The following is a 21476-nucleotide window of genomic DNA, read 5'->3' as shown; positions in this document are numbered from 1 at the left end:
AGTGGCGAACGACGCCGCGTAACGCAAGGCGCTTGCGTGATGCGTACGTAGCACCATTCCGCAGTACTAAAGCTCTCTAATACTGGATGGCTTAAGCGTGAACGGAGGAGTCGCGCGTCGTGACCCCTAACGTCACGTAATGAAGCCACGCTTCGCGTACGACGCTGCGGTATACATACGTGCCGACGCAAGAGTCGTCTCTCTTTGGCATTTTTTTTTGTTGCCCAAATTATCTAGGTAGCTGCCCACAGCCCCAACGACCACCCGCGCAGCGCGAGCCGTGAGAAGCGTGCGCGCGTCCACCCTGGCAGCGATGACCTAATCGAATGCACCCCGCCTCCGAGCTCGATGACTGTACACAGCCGAGCACTCGGCCTCACGGGCCTCTAGGCGCACAGCAGCCAAGTGTTAATCATCGTTCAGGCTTTTTCGCTCGTAAGGGGGGAGCCGCGCAGTAGCCGAGCCAAGCCAAAATCCAATCGGGTGTTCGTTGGCTTCGCTACACACACGCCGAGTCTCGATCACGCGGATGAGGACCTTGCCAGGTCGTAAAAAACGCACGACAGCAAACATGGCGACTGTATGAGGTATAGATGGAGGGCAGAAAGCAGAGGCGACAGTGGTGGGATATGTAACGAACCGCGCTGCAGAGTCAAAAGACACCGTACAGAGGCATTTCCATGACGTCAGGGGTTATGCATCGCCAATGGGGTGTACGTGCCATAACTATAGGCAAGGCGGCAGCGTTATTGCCGCCGACGTTAGTGAATGAATCATGGCATGCATGCATTCGAGATCACGCGCACGTTTAACCAAATCACCCACGCATATATTTTTTTTATAAATACACTACAGAGGGGAACTCTGGCGCTATTGTGTGAGCTGCAACGCACGGCGCTTCAGCCAGCAAAGAAAGGATTAGTATAGTACACGGATTGGTCTCATCTTCGTACTTTCGACTTCGCGTGTCTTGGACCTGCTTTGTCACGAAACGACAATCGGCAAATGCTCCTCGGCATGTTACATTTTACCACCTTAACCACCGATTCAAATCGGGTCACGAAGTTCACAACGGTCTGTTGTTCTCTTTATACGAAACGAGACCAGCAATAAAGGAAGGCACAAGCATACGCTCGCAGAACACAAGCACAAATACTATAGGCAAATTTGTGTACTGCCAATCATTCCCATGGTGGCGGAATGATCATAGCGCAAAAGTCTCCTTTAGTTAGTTCTCGGAAAGTCTATGCACCCGTGTTCCCATACGTGTCTGCCTTCACTTCATACGCGTCAGTATAGCGCCACATCTATTCTTCGTGAGATCCGAACTAACTATACAGCTTTAAGCAGCAAGCCCCGTAGAACCACTGCGGAAACTCCGACTTCACTAACCTCGATGTCGGGTGACGTGCAGCGCTCGTGGTTGCGCAGGCGATATTGAAGGTACACTACTGCAGTGCTCAGCGCGATCATTTCCGTCATCTTGCAAGCGTCCACCGAAGGACAGAAAAGGCTTCCCTCGGGCAGCGATCTACAATTACGTAAGAATTTAACAATTTACACCACACGTGTACAAGTTGTACGCTCACTACAAGGACCTAAAAGCCCTCATCAAGAAACGACTATGAACGTCCTTTTTTTTTCTCTACAAGTTCTATAACTATGATGCTTTCAATCCTGGATCACTGAGCAGGAAGAAGAAAAAAAAAAGGGGGGGGGGGACGATACCACTAACCAGGATGCATGAAAAATAACCAAAAGCCTGCTCAGAAACTTTTGCATTTATCATCCCCGACTGACCGCTGCTTGCCCGGGCGACGGCTTCTTGCAACTGCACAGGAAGTCAACCGATACACATACTATACCACTTAAGCACACACGCAGTCTTAAAATACTCCACGTGGTCACAGAAAGAAAGAAAGAAAGAAAGAAAGAAAGAAAGAAAAGAAAAGAAAAGAAAGAAAGAAATGGAAGTCATTAAAGGAGCACAGGGATCGGTATAGAACGGGCCAAGAGACCGGACGGTATATGCGGTGGGCGTACATATACAGCGGCACACGTCAGGCGAGGGAAACCGTGATTAATTACTTGCCCACGATCACTCTGCCTGCATAGCGGCGGTCGCATCGAGGCTCGACTTTCCGTCGCCAGAGAGGAAGTCCCGTTTCCTATTCCGGGATTAGGAGGCAGCGCGGACCCGGTGGGGGGTTTAATCATACCGGTGGTATATCAACAACAAAAAAAAAATTAACGACCGAACTAAAAGCACATGCTACAGCAAAAGGTCGTCTAAACACTCTTTCCATCTCTCTAGCTCAGCAGCACCTGCGCACTCTTTTTTTTTTACATACATATATTAGGAGACACTCGGAGGAAATAGTATCGTACAAAAGTGCACCACCTATACAGCAGGACAGAGAGCAGCGGTTATTAAGAAGCGCCAGCTCGACGCCTAATCTTCTCCGATCAACCGCGATAAACGTGTGCCGGCAACGATTAAAAGAAGAAGAAAAAAAAAGAAACCTCCAATTAATACAAGTAGTCAGTAAAGCAGAAAGCCGAGAGAGTTGAAAAATGTGCACTGTTTATTAGTTGTTTTGTGCTGATCAACGGGCCCATATATGACTGAACGAAAATTCCAGATACGATGCATATGCTGGCAATAAAACTAATAAAATGCCACTCTACAAGAAGTAACTACATATTTTTTGCTCTCATTGATAGCTATGCACCAGAACCGCTTCAAGTATATTATACTCTAGTTCAGATCGAAATCTTAAGGTGCACTTCTATAGCGCCATGCAGGTGTACACTGCTAAACTGTGCAAGTTCAAATTCCAAAGCAAGTCGATAGTTCTAATTCAACAAAGCCGCTAACATCCGGGATCAATGCATGAATTAATGAAGCTTTTCAAAACGCAAACACAAATCATGGTGTAAGCAGCGCTCCCTTATATCTCTCTAAGCGAAAAGGGACGCCGAACAGCCAAGTCAAGCTGTACACATCCTTCTCGTACTCGTCGCCCTATGGAAATATGCGCCCTGTAGTCGAACCCGCGACATCACGCGAGACAGCGAAAAATATTGCGCCATTTCCCGCTGAAGAAAACCTTGTGTAGGCGCGAACTAGCGGGCGCTAACGCTCACACTGGCGGCGACGTTGACACAGGCGCTCATCACAGCATTGCACAGGAGAGAAACCTTGGGAGGTGTAAAGAACGTAGTGATGGACCGGTGTTTCCTTCTGGAACATGCCAATCACTGCTAATGGGCCGTGACAGACAGAAGACTCCAATCGGACACATGTTCACCAACGTACAGGAGGAATCTCCCACAGGCACTGTCTTGCAGGTCAAGATCTATAGTGGCTATACGGGGTGGCATTGAACGGTTGTGTAGGGCAAGCAGTCGGTTTTTCAATCAAGAAACTCGCTAGCAGACGCTGCCTGCGTCGCCTTTGCGAGGCGACAGAGGGGGGGGGGGGGGGGGCGTATAGCGCAAGCAGGTGGTAGGAGAGAAGTGGAGAGAGTAACGCACAGCTGTTGGAGAGAGAGAATGAGAGAGAAGGTGGTAGGAGAGAAGTGGGGAGAGCAACGCACAGCTGTTGGAGAGAGAGAATGAATTTACGCACGCGCAAATGAGTTACGCATGCGTAGTGTTAGTGCGGACGCCGACGCCGCGGGACATAGACCCGAGCAAAAGATGCTTCGCATCTGAAATCAATCAGACACTGACTAAACCACCGGCACCACCGGTCAGACATCATGTGGTTTTTGTAAACGGAAGCAGCGCTACAACGACAAGAAATAAAGGTGAAACTCGTGGCGCTAAATATAAACGTGCTATAATGCGTGCTATATATATATATATATATATATATATATATATATATATATATATATGTGTGTGTGTGTGTGTGTGTGTGTGTGTATGTGTGTGTGTGTGTGTGTGTGTGTATAAACATGCTATCGTTCTCGCCCACACACGGCACTTAACCCTGGCATAATCGTGTATATCTGTTTCTCAACCCCCCCCCCCCATTCTATTCCTAATTAGAAAAACGAATCAACCAACACAAAACACGTCCGCAGTATTTGAGGGGGTGAGCTCGGTGACCAGCCAGCTGCCTGCAATCGAAACTGACAGCCTGCGCCAGAAAGAGAAAAAAAGCGATTATAAACGACGTAATTACAGCGATCGTAATTACGAATTACATATGAATCCGTCGCGACAGACAGTCCATCCTTATTGCCGCCGCCAGCGTCTATATTTGTTCTCGCTTTTAATCGCTCACACTCGACTTCTGACGAGCTGAAGCCCCGCTTAAACACATGACGGCATTGGTTTGAGATATTTTTCTTTAACGCTGCCTCTTCATGACCTTTCTTTCTTTATCTCTCCCTCGCCTTCTTTTTTTCTTTTCCTTCCCTCCATCAGGCTCAACATTTGAAAGCGCCGAAAGGTCAACGACCGCAACCCAATGGCAACTAAGCGACCGTTCAATAGCGTTCAAGCAAAGGATTAAATCATTTGAGCAGTGCAATAGAGCGTCACACAGGCGTCGAATTACATGCATTTAGCCATAAACAATCCATGGACTACGCACGGCTTCAGACACCCCACGAGTCTGAAATACAGTGAAGGTGGTGGTGGTAAAAAACATTTATTTCAGAAAAAGTTTACTAGAGAGTGCCGACGTGGCCCATCGGCGTGCTAGAGTGGCAAGACCCTATTCCGGGACGCCAGTGGAGCTGGAAGCTGCCCGTGCGCGCTCCACCAAGGAGCGTTGTGCAGCCAAGGTAGAGCAGCCGAGCAGGTGCTCCTCCCAAGCCTCTCTAGTTGGGATAGGAAAAGGGGATGAGAAAGGGACGGGATTAACTGGGCACGATGCTACGACGTGATATGTGTCGGCGAGCACATGACAGGTCGAGCAGGTGCCATTGATTTCCGGCAAAAAGTGCCTGGCGACCGCCGGACTGATAAAGGTGTTCGTCTGCAGGCGGCGTAGCAGTCGTTCGTCCGCTTTCTCCAAACCGCGTGCGGGGTCCGGGTAGAGGCGGCGCGAAGCCCGGTAATAAGCCAAAATTTCGCGAAAGTGCGTCAGGTTGGTATTGCCAGATTCCGTCTCGGGACATGGAGGGGCAACGGCCCGGACAGGAGAAGCGCGGGCAGCGGCATTTGCCGCCTCGTTGCCGGGCAGGCCCGAGTGGCCTGGGGTCCACACTATACGAATGGGATGAGGGTTAAAGCGCCAAGAGGCTGCCTGTAGTAGGCTAGCCGCCAGCGGAGCAATGGAACCCTGAAGGTACTGAGAACAGGCCGAGCGCGAGTCCGTCAGGATGGTGCGTGAGGCAGGGTGAGAGGCGGCCAAAGCTATGGCAACCTCTTCAGCGTGCGTTACTGTGTCTGCTCGAAAGGAGAGGCCATCTACGTGTTTGCCCTCTGTAATCACGGCAGCCGTGAAGTGACCGGAGGGGGAGGGACCCGAGACGTCCACGTAGAAAACACCAGGACGATCGGAGTGTCGCGTATGAAGGGCCGCGGCGCGTGCTAGTCTACGGCCAGGATGGAGGTCAGGGTTCATATTACGGGGTAGAGGTTCCACCCATAGCTTTTGACGCCAGAGCTCTGGTACCGGCTGCAGAGGGTCTTGGTCAGATATCGGGTTGAGGCCAAGTCTGTGTAGAAGACGGCGCCCTGAAAGCGTCTGTGACAGTCGATTGATTTGGTTAACGCGATGAGCTTCGCGCATCTCTGCAAAGGTGTTGTGTACCCCCAGAGCCGTGAATCGGCTGTTGGAAGTTGCAATAGGTAGGTCCAGAGCGCGTTTGTATACTGAACGAAGAAGGACGTCCAGCTGGTGCTCGTGTCGACGACGCAGGCGAAGGTAAGGCAAGGCGTAGAGGACGCGACTGGTCACAAACGCGTGGGCCAATCGGAGGGACTGAGACCCGCGGAGGCCGCCGCGCTTGATAGAAACTCGCCGTATCATGCGGCTCACCTGTTCGCTGGTGCGTCTGAGGCCTGCTATTGTGCCCTTTGGATCCAAGGACGATGTGAGGTGAAGGCCAAGAACCCGAATATTTTGCACTGACGGGACGGGCCCGGACGGAAGAAAAATTTGAGGCGGCGGTAGCGGAGAGACTGAAAGAAGAGCCGATTTAGCTGGAGAGCACTCCAGGCCGCATGAACCTGCGTAGGTGTCCACCAGAAGGACAGCCTTTTGCAGGCGTTCTTCGATTTGCGCTAAGGAGCCGGTGTTGGTCCAGATTGTGATATCGTCCGCATATAGTGCGTGTTGTACTCCCTCGACCTCGCTTAGAAGAGAGGGGAGGTTCATCATCGCCAGGTTAAAAAGCAGAGGAGACAGGACTGCCCCTTGAGGTGTACCCCGCGTGCCTAATAAGTACGGGCCGTGTTCGGTAGAATTAAGGCAAATGAAGGCGGTGCGATGTGATAGAAAGGCGCGAATGTAGTTGAAAGTCTTCTGCCCGCAGTTTGTGGTAGACAGGTTAGTGAGTATAGTGCTGTGTTTGACGTTGTCAAACGCCCCGCGGAGATCGAGAGCGAGCACGGCTTTATCATTATGGCGCACAGTAGTCGGCTCTATGATATCGTGTTGAAGCTGGAGCAGGACGTCCTGCGCCGACAGATGCGGGCGAAAGCCAAACATCGTGTCGGCAAAGGTCCTCCTGGCCTCCAAGTAGGCGGAAAGGCGTTCGCGAACCATGGTTTCCATGAGTTTGCCTGCGCAAGACGTAAGTGAGATAGGTCTCAGTGCCTCAATACTAACGGACTTTGCCGATTTGGGAATGAATGTCACGACCGATGTGGTCCATTCCGTTGGAAGCGGAGAACCGTCCCATATCGAATTTATAAGCTGGAGTAGCGAGAGGTGTGCTGGTCGGGAAGATTTGCCAGGAGCGATACTGTGATTCCGTCGCGTCCAGGGGCCGTGCCCCGTCGCATTTTCGTGAGTGCAAATCGTAAATCAGAAAGCGTGTATGGGGCGTCGAGGTCGGTGTTAGGGGCGCCGGAATACGTATATGCTGGGCCTGCGGGATCAATTGTGCGGCAGATGTAGCGGTCACAAAGTTCTCGCGCGAGTTCATCCGTAGTGCCCTGAAATGCATGCAGAACACGGTGGAGCTGGCGTTGCGTTTCTCCCCTGGTGGTGGAGAGATCGAGAAGGCTTCTAAAGAGTCGCCACGCACTTTTAGAGCTCATCTGGTTTGCAGCCTTCGAACAGGTGTCTGCCCAGTTAGCATCGGAAAGTTGTGCGGAGTATGCGGCCGCCTCTGCAGTGAGCGCCTCAATGCGAGCGCGAAGTTTCCGATTAAGTTTGTTGCGTTTCCAGCGCCTATGAGCCCGCGGCGAGCGTGCCAAAGATGTAGGAGGTGTGGATCGATTGCAGGAGTCAAATTAGAGGTTGCAAGGGTGCGAGTATTCGCTTGTTTCATATGAAGAGCGTATGATGCCCACGCTGCATATTCGGTCGAGGAGAGGCTGGCGGGGAATGGTTGCATTCTGAACTGAGTCCAATCGGTGAGACGGGCTTGGCCCCAGTGTTGGCGCATTTTCTGCCGCGGTGTGAACGAAATGCGGAGTAAAAAGTGATCGCTGCCTAGGTTTTCGCCTAAATTTTCCCATGTAGCATCGCGGATGTGACGGGTGAGGGAGAGATCGGGGCATGTGTCTCGCGTGACCGAGTTGCCGGAACGTGTGGGTTGTGCCGGATCGGTAAGAAGCGTCAGGCTCAGCGAGGAAATGAGCTCCTTGAGCTCTCTGCCTCGGGCCTTCTCGTAGTGGTAACCCCAGTGAGGGCTGGGGGCATTAAAGTCCCCGACAATCACCAGTGGTTGTCGGGCCGCTATACGCAGTGCCCGATGGAAGAGATGCGCAAACGCAGCCCTCGAAAGGCGAGGGGGACAGTACACGTTTAAGATATGTATTGATGGTTGGCCCCTCCGCTGAGACAGCACTGATATCATGCAGTAGTCGTAAGGAAGATCCAGATCGAGGTCGATCTGTATCGCCGTGTAAGCTTTATGCACGAGGAGGCATGTGGTGGTGCCGCCTACATAGGAGCAGTATCCAGAAAGGGATGGAGCAGGGCCAGATTCTTGGAGCGCCAAGACGGCTGGCTGAGAGCCAAGTGAGCTGAGGAAAAGGGAAAGATGTGAACGCTTTCGCCTGTTCCCGAAGCCTCCAGGGTTCCACTGTATGATCTCGAATTTAGACGCAATGTTTGAACGGGACGTACGATTGGTAGCCATCGTGACTGTCCTACGTTTTATATTTGGTCCTCCATGTCCCGCTCGGAATCCTCAGAGGCAGGGAGGGGCACGGAGGCCGGATTGTCCGACGGCGGGGTGGTGGTAGCCACCTTACGACGACACCGTGGAGCTGTACCCTCACTGCTCACCGAGCAGGAGCGGGAACGCGATGCCTTGGGTTGAAACTGGGTGATTGCCCAGGCTTGAATAGCCTGGGTAACCTCTACTACTATGCGTTGGACCGAGAAGCTGGTGAGGAGGTGATTAATCGAAGCTTCGACGCGCGTGAGGCGTTCCTCTACGCGCGGAGTGTGCTCTTCGCTAGGGAGAGTTTGGTTAGCGGGCAAGAGAACCTGAGGTGCCCCAGGAGCCTCAAGAGCTTCTGGAGTAGATGTGGCACCGGTTCCGAGTGCTGGAGTACACATGGCTGCTTGAACCGGCGGTTTAATGGGAGTGGACTTAGCGCGAGGACTAAGCTTGGACGTAGCTGGCGTAGCCGCCTGGACAGAGGAGGCAATACCGGATGGCCTTGCAGTACACTGTTGTTGGGGTTGAAGTCGCTTATTCAAGAGTTCGAGTTGTTTAGTTAAAAGAGAATTTTGCTTTTGAAGTGCCGCAACTTGCTGGCGAAGGGCCGCAAGTTCGGGAGAAGGAGGATCGACAGAAATGGCGAGAGAGGCTTAGAAGCAGCTTTCCCTGCCCAACTGCTCACCTGAGGTACCGCCGCTGGTGCTTCGAGCGGTGGGAATGCTTGAGAGTCGGCGTGGAGTGGTGGAGCCGAATGATGCAGGTTTGTGCTGCTGTCTGGCTGTGACGAACATGAGGTGGTTCCTCGAGGAGATGTTGAGGGCTGCTTGCGTTTCCGATATTTTCGGTATTTTGCCGTGCAGCCACTGGTCCCAGTCTCATGGGCTCCGTGGCAGAGGAGGCACTTGGGGTGGCAGTCGTGGGCATTGAGACCTGCAGGTGCGGGGGTTCCACATTTGGCACACTGGGTTGGAGCGGCGTGAGGGCACTGAGGTGGTCGATGACCGATGGTACCGCACTTGGTGCATACAGGGACCGTTTTCTTGTAGGCGCGGATATACGTCGCCACGCAGTGGTAGAAGAGGAAGCGGGGTAACTTCGTGCCCTCGAAAGTCACCACCGCCGCCGCGGAATCTCCGAGTTTGCGGACCGCAAGGATAGTACCTCGAGGCCAATACAGTTCAGACTTTATCTTTTCCGGGCTTTCAGCAGGGTTTACATTAATGACGCCCTTGCATGTATCCCCTGGTGCCTTGGCGTGGCCTCGAACGGGCAGCTGCTGATCCCCCACTTGCAGCTGGAAGTCCCCGAGGAGTCGCTGTGCCATAGGCAAAATGGTGGTGCTACAGACCAAGATGTTCTGTTCCCAGATTGGCCACACTTGAATTTGCGTGGTAGTCCGCTCGCCGAGGTAGCTGCGGATGGCGTCGCCCGCGCGATCGGCCGGGACAAATGTGCGTAGCTCGCAGGGAACGCGAGGTTTGAGTACTACGATGTAGTCGTCGCGAGAGAGGCGAGGAGTTTGACGCGGACACCACTTGCGTTGCTTCGCTGGCTGCGAGGACGGAGCAGAGGTAGGCACACCGCCGGAGGGATGGCACGCCGGCGTTCCTTGCAAGGCTGGGGAATGGTGGCCCGCCGTGGCGTCTCGTTGTTGTTGAGACGCAGACTTCGATTTCGCTTGCTTGCGTTGCCACAGTTTCACCATGTCGTCGAGGTATTCATCTTCTGATGGCATAGTGTTTTCGGAGGATGAAATCTCCATGGACAGCATTTGGCTTGAGGTAGGATCATAGCCCGTAACCACGTTAGCGGCTGCCATCGCCGGGCTGAGAGCCCTTAGCGAGGCGGCGTTGTAGCCGGGAGTGAAGGACGTCCCTCAAGTTGTCAAAACTGGACCCACCTGGACGAAGGTGTTGTCTAGGCGAAGCGGAGAACTTGGCGGTGATGATAAATCCAAGTTTCAGGGGTACCAAGGTGGATGTCCGCAGAAATAGCAGAAAATCTACGGAGGCGATGTGGAGTGCGTCCGTCACCATCGAGCGCTCGCAGCGCCCCCCTACAGTGAAGTACGCGTGCTATAGTCGCATCTGCTTATTCTTATTCCATTCCTGATTACAGCACGCAACGTTAAGTGCATTCCATCCTTTTGTCTACTCCGGCTTGCCAATACTGAATTTTATCTTCTGTGTTGCTATGTGTATGTATCAACTGCACATTCGATTCCTTGAAATGCACAACGTTGAGCGTATTCCCACCTCACGATTAGCAAGCCATGTCAACTCTAATCGTCTCCGCACTCTTATGAAGAAGTTAATTAAATGAAATCGGTCGAAGCCGGACCTGGCGATTACGAAAAGAGAAGACGGCGAAGATGACCGCCACGAGGACGTACAGCCCCGACGAGGATGTGAGAGAGACATACTTCAATGGCTGCCGCTCAAAATGTACGCCTCGCAAAGTTATCCCATTGCTCGCAATCGCGACCTCAGAGATAGTTCGTCAAGAAATTCTCCGTCGCATCCGTGCAGTTTTGCAGTCTTACGTCCCCAAATACAGCGCATGCATGACATGAGTCGCAGATCTAACTCAACGGCCGCGAAAGAAGGCGGACTATGCCTTCCATTCGATGCGCACCACTCTGAGTCGTTTCCCGCAAGACTCGAGCTCATTAACAGCGCAGCGCACGAGTATATGGCACAGTGTAGGCACAGGCAGACACTACATAGAATAACGAACATGTACGTGCCGACGGAACACAGGCTGTTATGTTTCGTATACGCACGCCGTCCGCGCAAACTCGATAGGTCACCAACCGCAGGGTCGGTTTCTGGGGCGTAAACACGCACCGCATTGCGTAGACGCTACAGATGAGGCGCGAAGAGTATTCAACGATGCGAGCACGTCCGTGTGCTTCGCTGTTGCCGAGTGCTGCCACATTCTTCCCGCAAGTTTCGTTAGCGCCCCGTTACACCGTAATTCTCAGCGCAAACCAGTGTTGGAGAAGCTTCGGGACAGCTGTAGAATGTTTTGTTTTAAGATTACGCGCGCACAACGCGAACGTTGATTGATTGATTTGTGGGGTTTAACGTCCCAAAACCGCCATATGATTATGAGAGACGCCGTAGTGGAGGGCTCCGGAAATTTTGACCACCTGGGGTTCTTTAACGTGCGCCCAAATCTGAGCACACGGGCCTACAACATTTCCGCCTTCATCGGAAATGCAGCCGGGAATCGAACCCGCGACCTACAACGCGAACGTTACAGATTATTCTGGAACGTACTTGGCCGCTAGCGATAGCGCTGTAATATCCGATGGCACGTGTATAAAAAGCCCTCTGTCTGTTGACCGACGGCCGACGCTCCGTTCGCCGCTGTCAGTGCCAGTGTGCACCGCTGTAGGCCGACTTTCCGTTTACCGGCCACGAGTTCGGCCAAATAAACAGTTTCATTTTGGACAAGCGGTCTCTGCCTTTGTCGACGTCACGACGCCGTGAAAGTGCACAGGGACCTTAGCGCACAAGCCGACACCGGCGTGCGCCAACAGAGAGGTTGTGGGAAAATCGTGATTGCAAGCACTGCCTGATGGGAAACGAACGGCGGTGTTCACAGGAAGCCGCCGGTGCAACAATGAAAGGAGTGGTATACGTATATAGCCGCAGAAACTCGCACACATGGTTCCGGTGGTCCAGTCCCTTCGTATAACGGAGTGACTTGCAAATGTCGCGCAGCGGTCGCAATACAGACAGGGCACGAGTTTTCTTTTTTTTCGTTTTAGAGGGGTTAAACTGTGTACAGCGCACCACTGCGAATTTGGCGCGCCGTCGGCAGATTTCTACGCAACCGTATGGAATAAATTGCGGAGTACCTTCGGCAGCGCCGGTTCACTATATACTTGACGAGAGTTCGTATAAGCCCGTCCCTCTGGGATAAATGACCCACTCGTGGACAAAACGCGCGCTAACACAGCGTGCACAATTTGATCAACTGTTTTACAAAAGATGTCAGGCGATAATATCAAATGATGCAGCTTAACGTCCCCAAACCCCGATGTACGATCCCGGGGTACACCGCAGTGGAGAATTTGCAAAAAAACAAATTCGACAACCTGGGGTTCCTTCACGTTCGCCTAAATCGAAGTACACGGGCCTTTTTCCCTCCATTTTCATTCCCCTCCATCGAAATGCAGTCGTCGCGGCCGTGGTTCGATCTCACGACGTTCGTGTAGGCAGTGGAACACCGTATAACCACTAGACCACTGCGGCGAGGGCACGCGATCGCGGACAGCGAAATAGGAGGACCTTCCCGACCACCGAGTGAACGATAAAAAAAAAAAAAAACGTAAAACACGGCGCGGTATAAAACAAGGGTAGTGGAAGAAATGACAACACGGAGACAAGCGCTACGCACGACGAAGCCATTTCGCCATTGCAAACCCGGCGCGACGAAAAGGGTGGCCGCCTGCTAGCTTCGTCTCGTGGCAACAGAGCCGGGCGGCAAAGCCGGATTAACAACTACCACGGAGAAAAGATTGCCGACAGATGACAAAAAAAAAAAGCGGGTGGGGGTGGGGGGGGGAAGGAAAAAGGTGCGATGTATTGCGCAGTGTGTGCTTACGCAGCAGTTATGTGGGACGTCGATCCTCGGGCTATCGTCATACGATACCGTGTGGGGCGGGCGCCCGCATGCTACAATAACGTAAACCGCAAAACGCGCTGCCAAGGGATTGATGGAGAATAGCAACGACACCGATAACGTAATCCGTCGGATTTAATGCGATTACCAACGCGATTACCATCCCAGAGATACATGACGCTTCACATTGCCCGGATATGTTCCTGCGTTCGTCTGTTATGCGCACCTTTGAGAACGATATACGTAGCACAATGAACGTAAGAGGTAGCAGGGACAAAAATCGAAATGGAAAAAAATACAGCCAAGTTAACATTAAAATTCAATGAGGAACGTTAAGTTACACTGGAATGTAAGAAAAAATAAACCAATGTTTGATTGATATATGTAGTTTAACCTCCTAAAACCACCACTTGATTATGAAAGACGCCGTAGTGGAGGACTCCGGAAATTTCGACCACCTAGAGTTCTTCAACGTGCATCCAAATCTGAGCTCACGGGCCTACAGCATTTTCGCCTCGAAACTGTATAACAGGAATTCAGCACTGCACGGTGCCAGAAGTTCAGTAATGCGGTGCAATTACAGATAACTCAACTGCCCTTTCTGAAGTCCCCATGTCAGTCACTGCGGAGGCTCGACTGCTGATTACCGGCTCACGTATCTCTCGCGTGCATCACCACACACCATTCATGACTGCTGTACGCATTCGTCCAGCTCGCACGTACACGATCTATCAACCCTCCCAGCACTGCGAACTTCGATGAGCGGTACTCCCTCGAGGTTTCCGTTTACACAAGGTGACCTGCGAGAATGCCTTTGCCATAGAGTTTCATAATATATAAAAAAATTGATCCACATCAGCATGCTTCACTGCAAGTCTAATCGAAAGACAATATAGTCTTCTGCCATCCTTATTTCGTGCATAGTGGACATTTTCAGCGCAGCCTAAGGAAACACTGGAGCCTTTAGAATTGCATATCTCTGTATATTTTTTAGTAAACGAACACACCAGCTAATACTTATTAATGTTGCGCCTCAGATATGCGTAATATTTGCTTTTTGATAGACTATGTTCACCAGTGTCAACGCAGCCACCAGTTCAAGGTGGTTGGGCGTTCAGCAAGTGCTTCAAACATTGACCGGGTGGCTCAATCGTTTTATGTGACAGACAAACAAGCATGACCAATGATTGATTGATTGATTCGTGGGGTTTAACGTCCCAAAACCACCATATGATCATGAGAGACGCCGTATATAGTGGAGGGCTCCGGAAATTTCGACCACCTGGGGTTCTTACGTGCATGCACCCAAATCTCAGCAAACGGGCCTACAGCATTTCCACCTCCATCGAAAATAAAGCCACCGCAGCCGGGATTCGATCCCGCGACTTGCGGGTCAGCAGCCGAGTACCTTAGCCACTAGACCACCGCGGCGGAGGACAGACATGTCGAAAACTTCTGAGTTCAAGTACAACACGAAAGACTATCTGGTGGCGGTGGTGGAAAACATTTACTGATATATTTATACAGTGACATGCATGGATGAGGCGAGCCTGCAGGGCCCACCTTCCAAAAATACCAGACGGGATTCTCAGTCCGGTATCCTACAGCTTCTGCGGCAGCCCGGGCTCTAGCCACCAATGCCTTTTGGGCAGAGCAGCCGAGCAGGACGGCTTCCCAGTCGTCTCGGGTGGCGTGGGGATGGGGTGGGTATGGCGGGATACGAAGGGCATTCAATCACCAGGGGACGCATTGCTCTTCCACTATTTTTCAGATTCAGCATAAGAATAACATGCATTATTTTTGTACGATTGAAAACAAACACGCTCGTTTTGTTTTGTTTTTTCCCTCAAAGGTATGGATTATTTATTTATGGAAGTTACATTGCTCTATTGAGTATCGTCCGCTTCGGCGCCAGGTATGTCTGTCCAAGTGGCCTGGCCCCCAATTCATCTCTCTTTGTCTTGTGATGTCGAGTCACAGGAGTTTGGCAGTGCCATCTACTTAGCTTCGTTGTCGTTTTGCAGTTGACTTGAACGACTTTCGACAAAACGCGCTTTCATGCAATATCCTGAATGGCGCGGAACCTACAAAGCTGCAACGTCGCAGCTAAACCAAGACAGCTAGCTGTCTTCAGCCTCTTTGAACACAGGTGGAGTGTTTTGCAATGCACCCCACTATACCCACGATGTGCGAAGAACGAAACTGAAACTGCAAAATAAAAACACCTGTAGACGGTTTTCCAGCTAACGCCATCCAATCCGAAGCCCGTCCTTCCTATCCTTCCCCTGCAGCGGTTGAAAGATCGTCGCGTCAGCTTCCTCTGTGTGTTATCGTATGAAACTCTATGACCAAAGCAAATTATAGCAATCGCAAAGGCCACGCTCTAAAACGATGCGAACGTAATTGTAGAAAGGTGAAAAGAAGGAATGGGGAAGTCGTTAAACGCACTATTTGCCGAAAACAGCGCGTTAGAGTGGCAGCGGAAGCGCAGACCATCTCGGGGGCAATGGCTAAAAAAATATGTCTATAACGACTTCTCGAAAGCAGCGCATCGTATGGGGCAGCGCGTGCGAATGGTCTCGGAGGCGATGGTTTTTTTTTTTTCTTTAAAGCACGCATGCCACTCCACAAACGACACCTAAAAAGTAGGGCGACGGGTGCGTCACCCGTCGAGACCTCCGCAGATAACTCGGCATCGGCGGAGTCACGCTCCAGCGCACGCTTACGCCAACTGGCGAAGAAATCTACGTGTGCTTCCTCTCTCCTTTCCTTCACGCTTTCTTACACTCTTCCTTGGAGAGCCAAGTATATATAGTAAGAACCGGCGCTTCCGCTGCCGTGGAAATCTATCACCCGTCACGCACCTGCCTGCCCCACCGCCCATTTTCGAGCATTGGACTTCCTCTGTGCACACCGCACCGCTAATAGCAGTAACGCTGTATCTTCCTACTGCATTTCACCTATACCTGTATATAGACGCCTCGCTCTGACGTCACTGAAACCGCCACGTTGGTGCGCCCCATGGCACACGCAAGGTTTCTGACGTCCCGTGTTGATGTTATCATCACATAACTTGCAAGTTCTCTCGTTATTGACGAGGCCACGAAAACAGAGACCACTGAAGCAGGTCAAGCGCGATGCGATTACTCTGCGTGACGTCATAAAGGCCGCCATGTTGGCGAATCACTGAGTTATAAAGGTGTGACCATGACGTCACGTGAGAGCTATCGTATATGCGCCTATCTTGCGGGAGTGAGCTTGAAGTGACTTATAGAGACATGCTCCAATTCCATACGGAAACGGGTGCACTGACCTGCCTCAATACCATACACGAACCATATGCAACAGGACTTCGAATACGCTGCTGCCTTGGCAACTCTAGTTGTGAACACCACGGCGTCCACTAGCCAACACTACAACGACTAGCAATCATCGTAACTACTACGACGTCCACTAGCAATCATCGAGAACACTACGACGTCCACTAGCAAAGGAGAAACAGCGCAAACCACAACACAGAGACGGAGGCGTGCCAAACGCTGATGCTTGTTTCCTTGGGACATGCAAAAAAAAAAAAAAAGCACAAATAAGCACTTTATTGCAGTCCACAAGCAACGTGCACTATATCTACGTTCGGGTCAATATCTCTGCCTACAGCATGTCAAATAGATCGTAATGTGACCGATTATGGTCGTGCAATGGACGGCAACGCACTTCCCATTGTTTTCTTTCTTGATTTTTCTTGACATCTTTTTTTTTCGGAACGGACTAGCAAAAATTAAACCAGACCTGCGTCTTCTTGACAACATGTCTTTCCCACTCCCCCTCTACCATAACCTTTATGCTTGTATAAGTGAACATGTCAGTTCCAATCCACACAAGCACAAATTGTCATTCTGTAACAGCATGCGATTTTATGTTTAATGTGGAAAGAACACACAGTTCGAATGCTGCCTACAAGAGCTTGGGTGAGAAGATCTCGGTTCATGACCTCCGTGTAGCACATGAAAAAAAAAGGGGGGGGGGAGTAAAAAGGTCAGCCGCCTTTTTTTCTGTCATTTTTTATGTTCACACATTGTGCTATACGCTACCGAATGTTGTCATTGGATATATATATATATATATATTTTTTTTGAGAAACGTAAAACGCCGCTAGCACCGCGACTATTTAGCGATTGCGCGGACAGCTGATCTGACCCGCATGTAGCGACGGACAGAGGACAGAGATATCGCAAACCCTCCTGAGCTCCTTCGTTTGAGATGATGATAAAAAAGCACCATAAGAGCACAAACGGGACAAATGCGGACACCTGTACCCTTACAAATAAGATCTTAATATGAAGACGAGGAACTAAGCGTGCCTGCGGTGAGCGCAATGAAACAGACGTTCTCTATAATTTCTAACATCATTTCAATCGTAGGAAAGAGACGACCCTCCTCCCCCGATTCCAATCAAACGAGCAATCGACATCAACGCATCAAAACTAACTCACCCGTCGGGAACGCTGTGGCGTCGGTTCAGCGAATCGGTGCCCGTAGTGAGCACCATGGCGCAGCAGAACATCCACCAATCGCGTCAAAGGCGCAGAGCTGACGTCACAAACACACGGGCACACAATTATGCCACCGGGCCCAAGCACATATAAAAACACAGAAGAGGCTCCCGGAAGCCTTAGCTGTCTCCAGGAGCTCCACGAAGCACTCTCTCGAGGAACCGCTATCGATACTGTACGAGTGCGGTGAAATATTATTTCCAGGCGAAGTTTTCCCGCTTATGGTTTAACGAACACGCGGTCTTCTACGTCACACTTGTGCCTGAGAGCAACACAGCGAGAAAGACAAGAGGTCCTTAGAGGGTCCTAAATTTGCGCACTGTGTAACTCGGTAAAACCACGTGACTGTAGTCAATGACGCGGCAAAGCAGTTCTTTGAAGAACACGCTTCTGCAGGACTGCAGCCGCCTCTTGTGCCGCACAGCTAGCCGACAGGGGATGGCCGAAGACGCAGTTTTATACCACGCAATCCACACAAAGAGTGTCCGTAGCCGCTTACATAACCCACAAAGGTGCGCGCAGGCGCACCGTGTGTAGCTCAACAAAAAACCACGCCAACAGTCGTCGTCGACAGGGCAATCCGAATGACCACAGTTACCTAGAGGAGACTTTTCTACGCTTCACAACTCTGTTGGCGCTCCAGTGCAACACAGCCAGCACTTCGAAGTACCACAGGTCAGTACTTCCGAGGAAGTAGAAGAATGTTCTCTGCTAAAACTTCCGTGCGCGACTCAGTGGTGCAGCAACCGGCAGCCTTCAGGCACAATACGGTCGATACATCGTCCACGATGAGTCTGGACCAAAGACGCTGCGCAGCCACGTAGACGACGCTCAGTCGATACACAAAAGGTGCGCCGTCCAAGTTTGGTCGTCCCAACAACGAGAAGCCATAAAGCGAAATGCCAACTCGAGCCGACCCTTTTCTTTCGGGCGCCGGGCGTTCTCCGTAGTCGGGTTTCTTTCTTCAACGACAGATAAAAAACGGCACCGAAAACGCTATATAGATAGATACGCCCTACACTGCGCCGTTACTTTTCTCCGACAACAGCTCGAGGCACACGAGAAAGCGACATCCGTCCCAACAGCGACGAGCAAAAAAAATACAAAAAACAACTTCGCGAGGGTTGCGTGACCTTTTAAAAGCCTAACAAATGCGTCAACGAAATGCGAGCGCCACCCGAAACCCGCTGTAAAAGTACACAAAAGAAGGACGCGAGCCTCGAAACCGGAGACGATGCTGGAACCACCGGCTTGTCACGAAAAAGAGCCGGAGTGTCCTTTCGCGTGGTTATTTTGTAGCGGGCAAAAAAAATGGCTCGAAACGCGGAACCTCACTTTGAATTCTACCCGCTCAAGTTTACGCCTGCCGTATAGATCGGGGCAGGCCAGACCTTGTATCAACCGTCGAATTATTCGCGCTCCAGAACATGTTTTATGCCACAGCTTATATACACAAGGATTCAAATGTTGTCCCTAATGGACAATGGATGACAGTAAACCAATGGGCAACGGTCAGTCATTCATAAATACGCAGAAGTATTAACGACTGCGCAAGAAACCACGAGATCACGAGCGAAACAAAGAAGCTCGAACCAGTGCGTAACAGGCAACAATCACGACGTCGCGGTAAGAGCCTATGACGTGAACAAACCACACGATCAGAACCGCAATACAGTTACCAAGTCACTATGCGGAGAACAAGACCGGCTGCATACAATCAAAACGACGTGCCACTGGAACAGCGCCTAAATCCAACGAAGAAAGTTTAGACATAAGATGTCTGACGAGACGTCGCATCGAAGACCTCCTGCGGACAGCGACCAACAGTCTAGACGACTTCGCGGACGTCTACACAAGCGAAGCCCAAGAGCTTGAAGTGTCGAAGACCTCGGGCAACCACCGACGAGAAGCAAGAGCAGGCCGACCGGACGTCGAAATAAGCGCGAAGACGTCGTCTTCGTTGTCGAGGCAACAGGCCGATCCTCGTCTCCCGCGAGGCAGCCACCAATCAGTCACGTCTGCAGTCTCCCGCGGGGAGCGGCGAGAAGTTCGCCTGGAACTCGTATGTTCTGAGCGTGCACGCTTAAATTGCCTCGCAGTTCGTCGGGGTGCCGAGACGCGAGAACGCGCGGCTTAAGGGGTACCGCCTTAAAAATTGAGAGGGATTAAAGAGCGACCACGCCCATACATGGACAACGCGCAGGAGGATCGGTCGCTGCAAAGGGCTCGCCAAGCGCGGTCCGCAGGGACCGGAGCGCAGTAACTCGAAAGACGAAAAAAAAAAACGTTTTGAACGAGCTCCCCCTGACGACTAGACTCACGCACAGGTTTTTTTTTTTATTGCACTCGTTCTTAACTAGGCTCGAGTAGGCAGCGCACACACCAGGGAATTAAAGATCGAAGTAGTGGGATAAGACGCAAGTTTTATCTATTCGCCGCATGCGGCAAATGCCCTTGTCTTCTTCGTGTATTTGCAAACGAACTCTGGCAACAGACAAGACCTCAGTTACCGGATCGACAGCAAGCGGCATGAACGTGAATGCTCGGCTGACTCAAAACAGTTTCGAAAGTTCACAATCAGCTTGAAGATGGCGTGCCCCAAAGCAGGTTCAGTTTCACTTCTTACTGCTCACAAAAGCAATGAAAAGAACACGAACCTAATAGTGGAAACGTGGGGGAACAAAACGAGGAGAAATGGGAAAGCACGCTGCGGTACCGCAAAGGCGATTTCGTTCAGGAGCGAGTCCGGCGAAGCAGACGGCACTGGCCCGCTCACGATTTCGTAAGGGCGCCACTACAATTTCCTTTTCAAAAAACCTCCCGCCGGTGTGACCCAATTAAGTGCCACGTCCGCCACCGAAGCGTACCAGGCTAAGAAAGCACGAACACCACAAAAGCACAGCGCTACCACTCAGCGGTCCAATTAGCACACACACGCAACACAATCTTAGACCATTCGCAGCCAAGCGGACGCCACCACGAACACCACAACGGGACACCACACTGCGGTACGGTACGGTACAGTCGGTTGCGCAGTTTTTCGGGAGCGAGTCCGAAGCAGACCCAAGAAAGGGAGGGGCCGGCCGACAGACGTTGAGCAACCGATGTCGTCGACGGGGAAAACGCTAGGCTAGGCGTGCTCGCGCGACGCCGACGGCGCCGCCGCGCTAGACTGAGCCAGAAATACCGGAGAGAGCCGATGCGGCGAAAGGGAGCGACGGGACGGAAGGGAAGACGGAGAGAGAGAACGAGGCAAAAACGAACTGAGAACGCGGCTGGCTACGGTTCTAGGGAAAGAGGGACCAAGCCCGAGACTACATGTAGCGATAAAAACAAACGGCATGGAAGACCGGACCACCCTCCCTCAAAATGTCTCTCCCCTTTTCCCAGCAGCATCCGCAGCTGCGCTCCGCGGAGTCCAGCCGAACACCTCCTCCGGAATCCTGTCGAGCCTTTGCAGCCGGAGAAGCGGCGGCGCTTCGAGCGTCGCTCCCTCTTCTCTAGCTGCCCCTTTTCCCCCTCCCATTTACGCGCCGCAACATCTTCCGGCCCTCATCCCTCTTTTTTCACGTCTCGGCACATCGAGCCGCGCATACCCAGTCCAACGCACCAGAAAAGGGTAAACCCTTTACCGAGACGGTGCGCACAAACAACACCCCTTTCCCTTCTCTTCCACTCGATCGTTCCCTTTTATACGACGCACTTCGAAGAAAAAGCACCGTTTAGGGAAAGGAACTCCCACAGATCCTTCGCCACTTCGGTTCTCCCGAAAAACAGACATCCCCATTTTACTCGAGCTCCCCCATACATAGCTACGAACGCATACAAAATGCAAAGAGGGCGTTTCCCTGTTAGGAACGGAACACTGTGCAGACGGCGCGCCACCACTCCGAAGCAAACATATCGTTTCCGTAAAAGGAGGGAAATGCACACTATGCCTTCCTTCCTTCCGGAGCAGGTTTTCCCACTTCTCGTTCGGAAGGGA

The 21476-nt window shown here is 51.7% G+C and overlaps 1 protein-coding gene across 7 annotated transcripts in view; it reads right to left on the bottom strand.

The window, feature by feature from the left end:
* ena (ENAH actin regulator enabled) overlaps window positions 1–21476 on the bottom strand; it is a 130409-nt gene that overhangs the window by 72426 nt on the left and 36507 nt on the right. The window contains exon 1 of one of the 7 annotated variants that reach the window (XM_075866210.1): window positions 17432–20961. The exons of the other annotated variants lie outside the window; for them this stretch is intronic. Coding sequence (XP_075722325.1) covers window positions 17432–17502 — 71 coding nt within the window. The 5' untranslated portion in view covers window positions 17503–20961. Of the gene's footprint in view, window positions 1–17431; window positions 20962–21476 lie in introns of those variants that run through there. 7 annotated transcript variants of the gene reach the window in all.

This window comes from Rhipicephalus microplus, chromosome 6 (genome assembly GCF_043290135.1).
Source record: "Rhipicephalus microplus isolate Deutch F79 chromosome 6, USDA_Rmic, whole genome shotgun sequence".
Taxonomy (NCBI): Eukaryota; Metazoa; Arthropoda; class Arachnida; order Ixodida; family Ixodidae; genus Rhipicephalus; species Rhipicephalus microplus.
The sequence above is the reverse complement of the archived record's forward strand: the minus strand, read 5'-3'. Positions and strand labels throughout refer to the sequence as shown.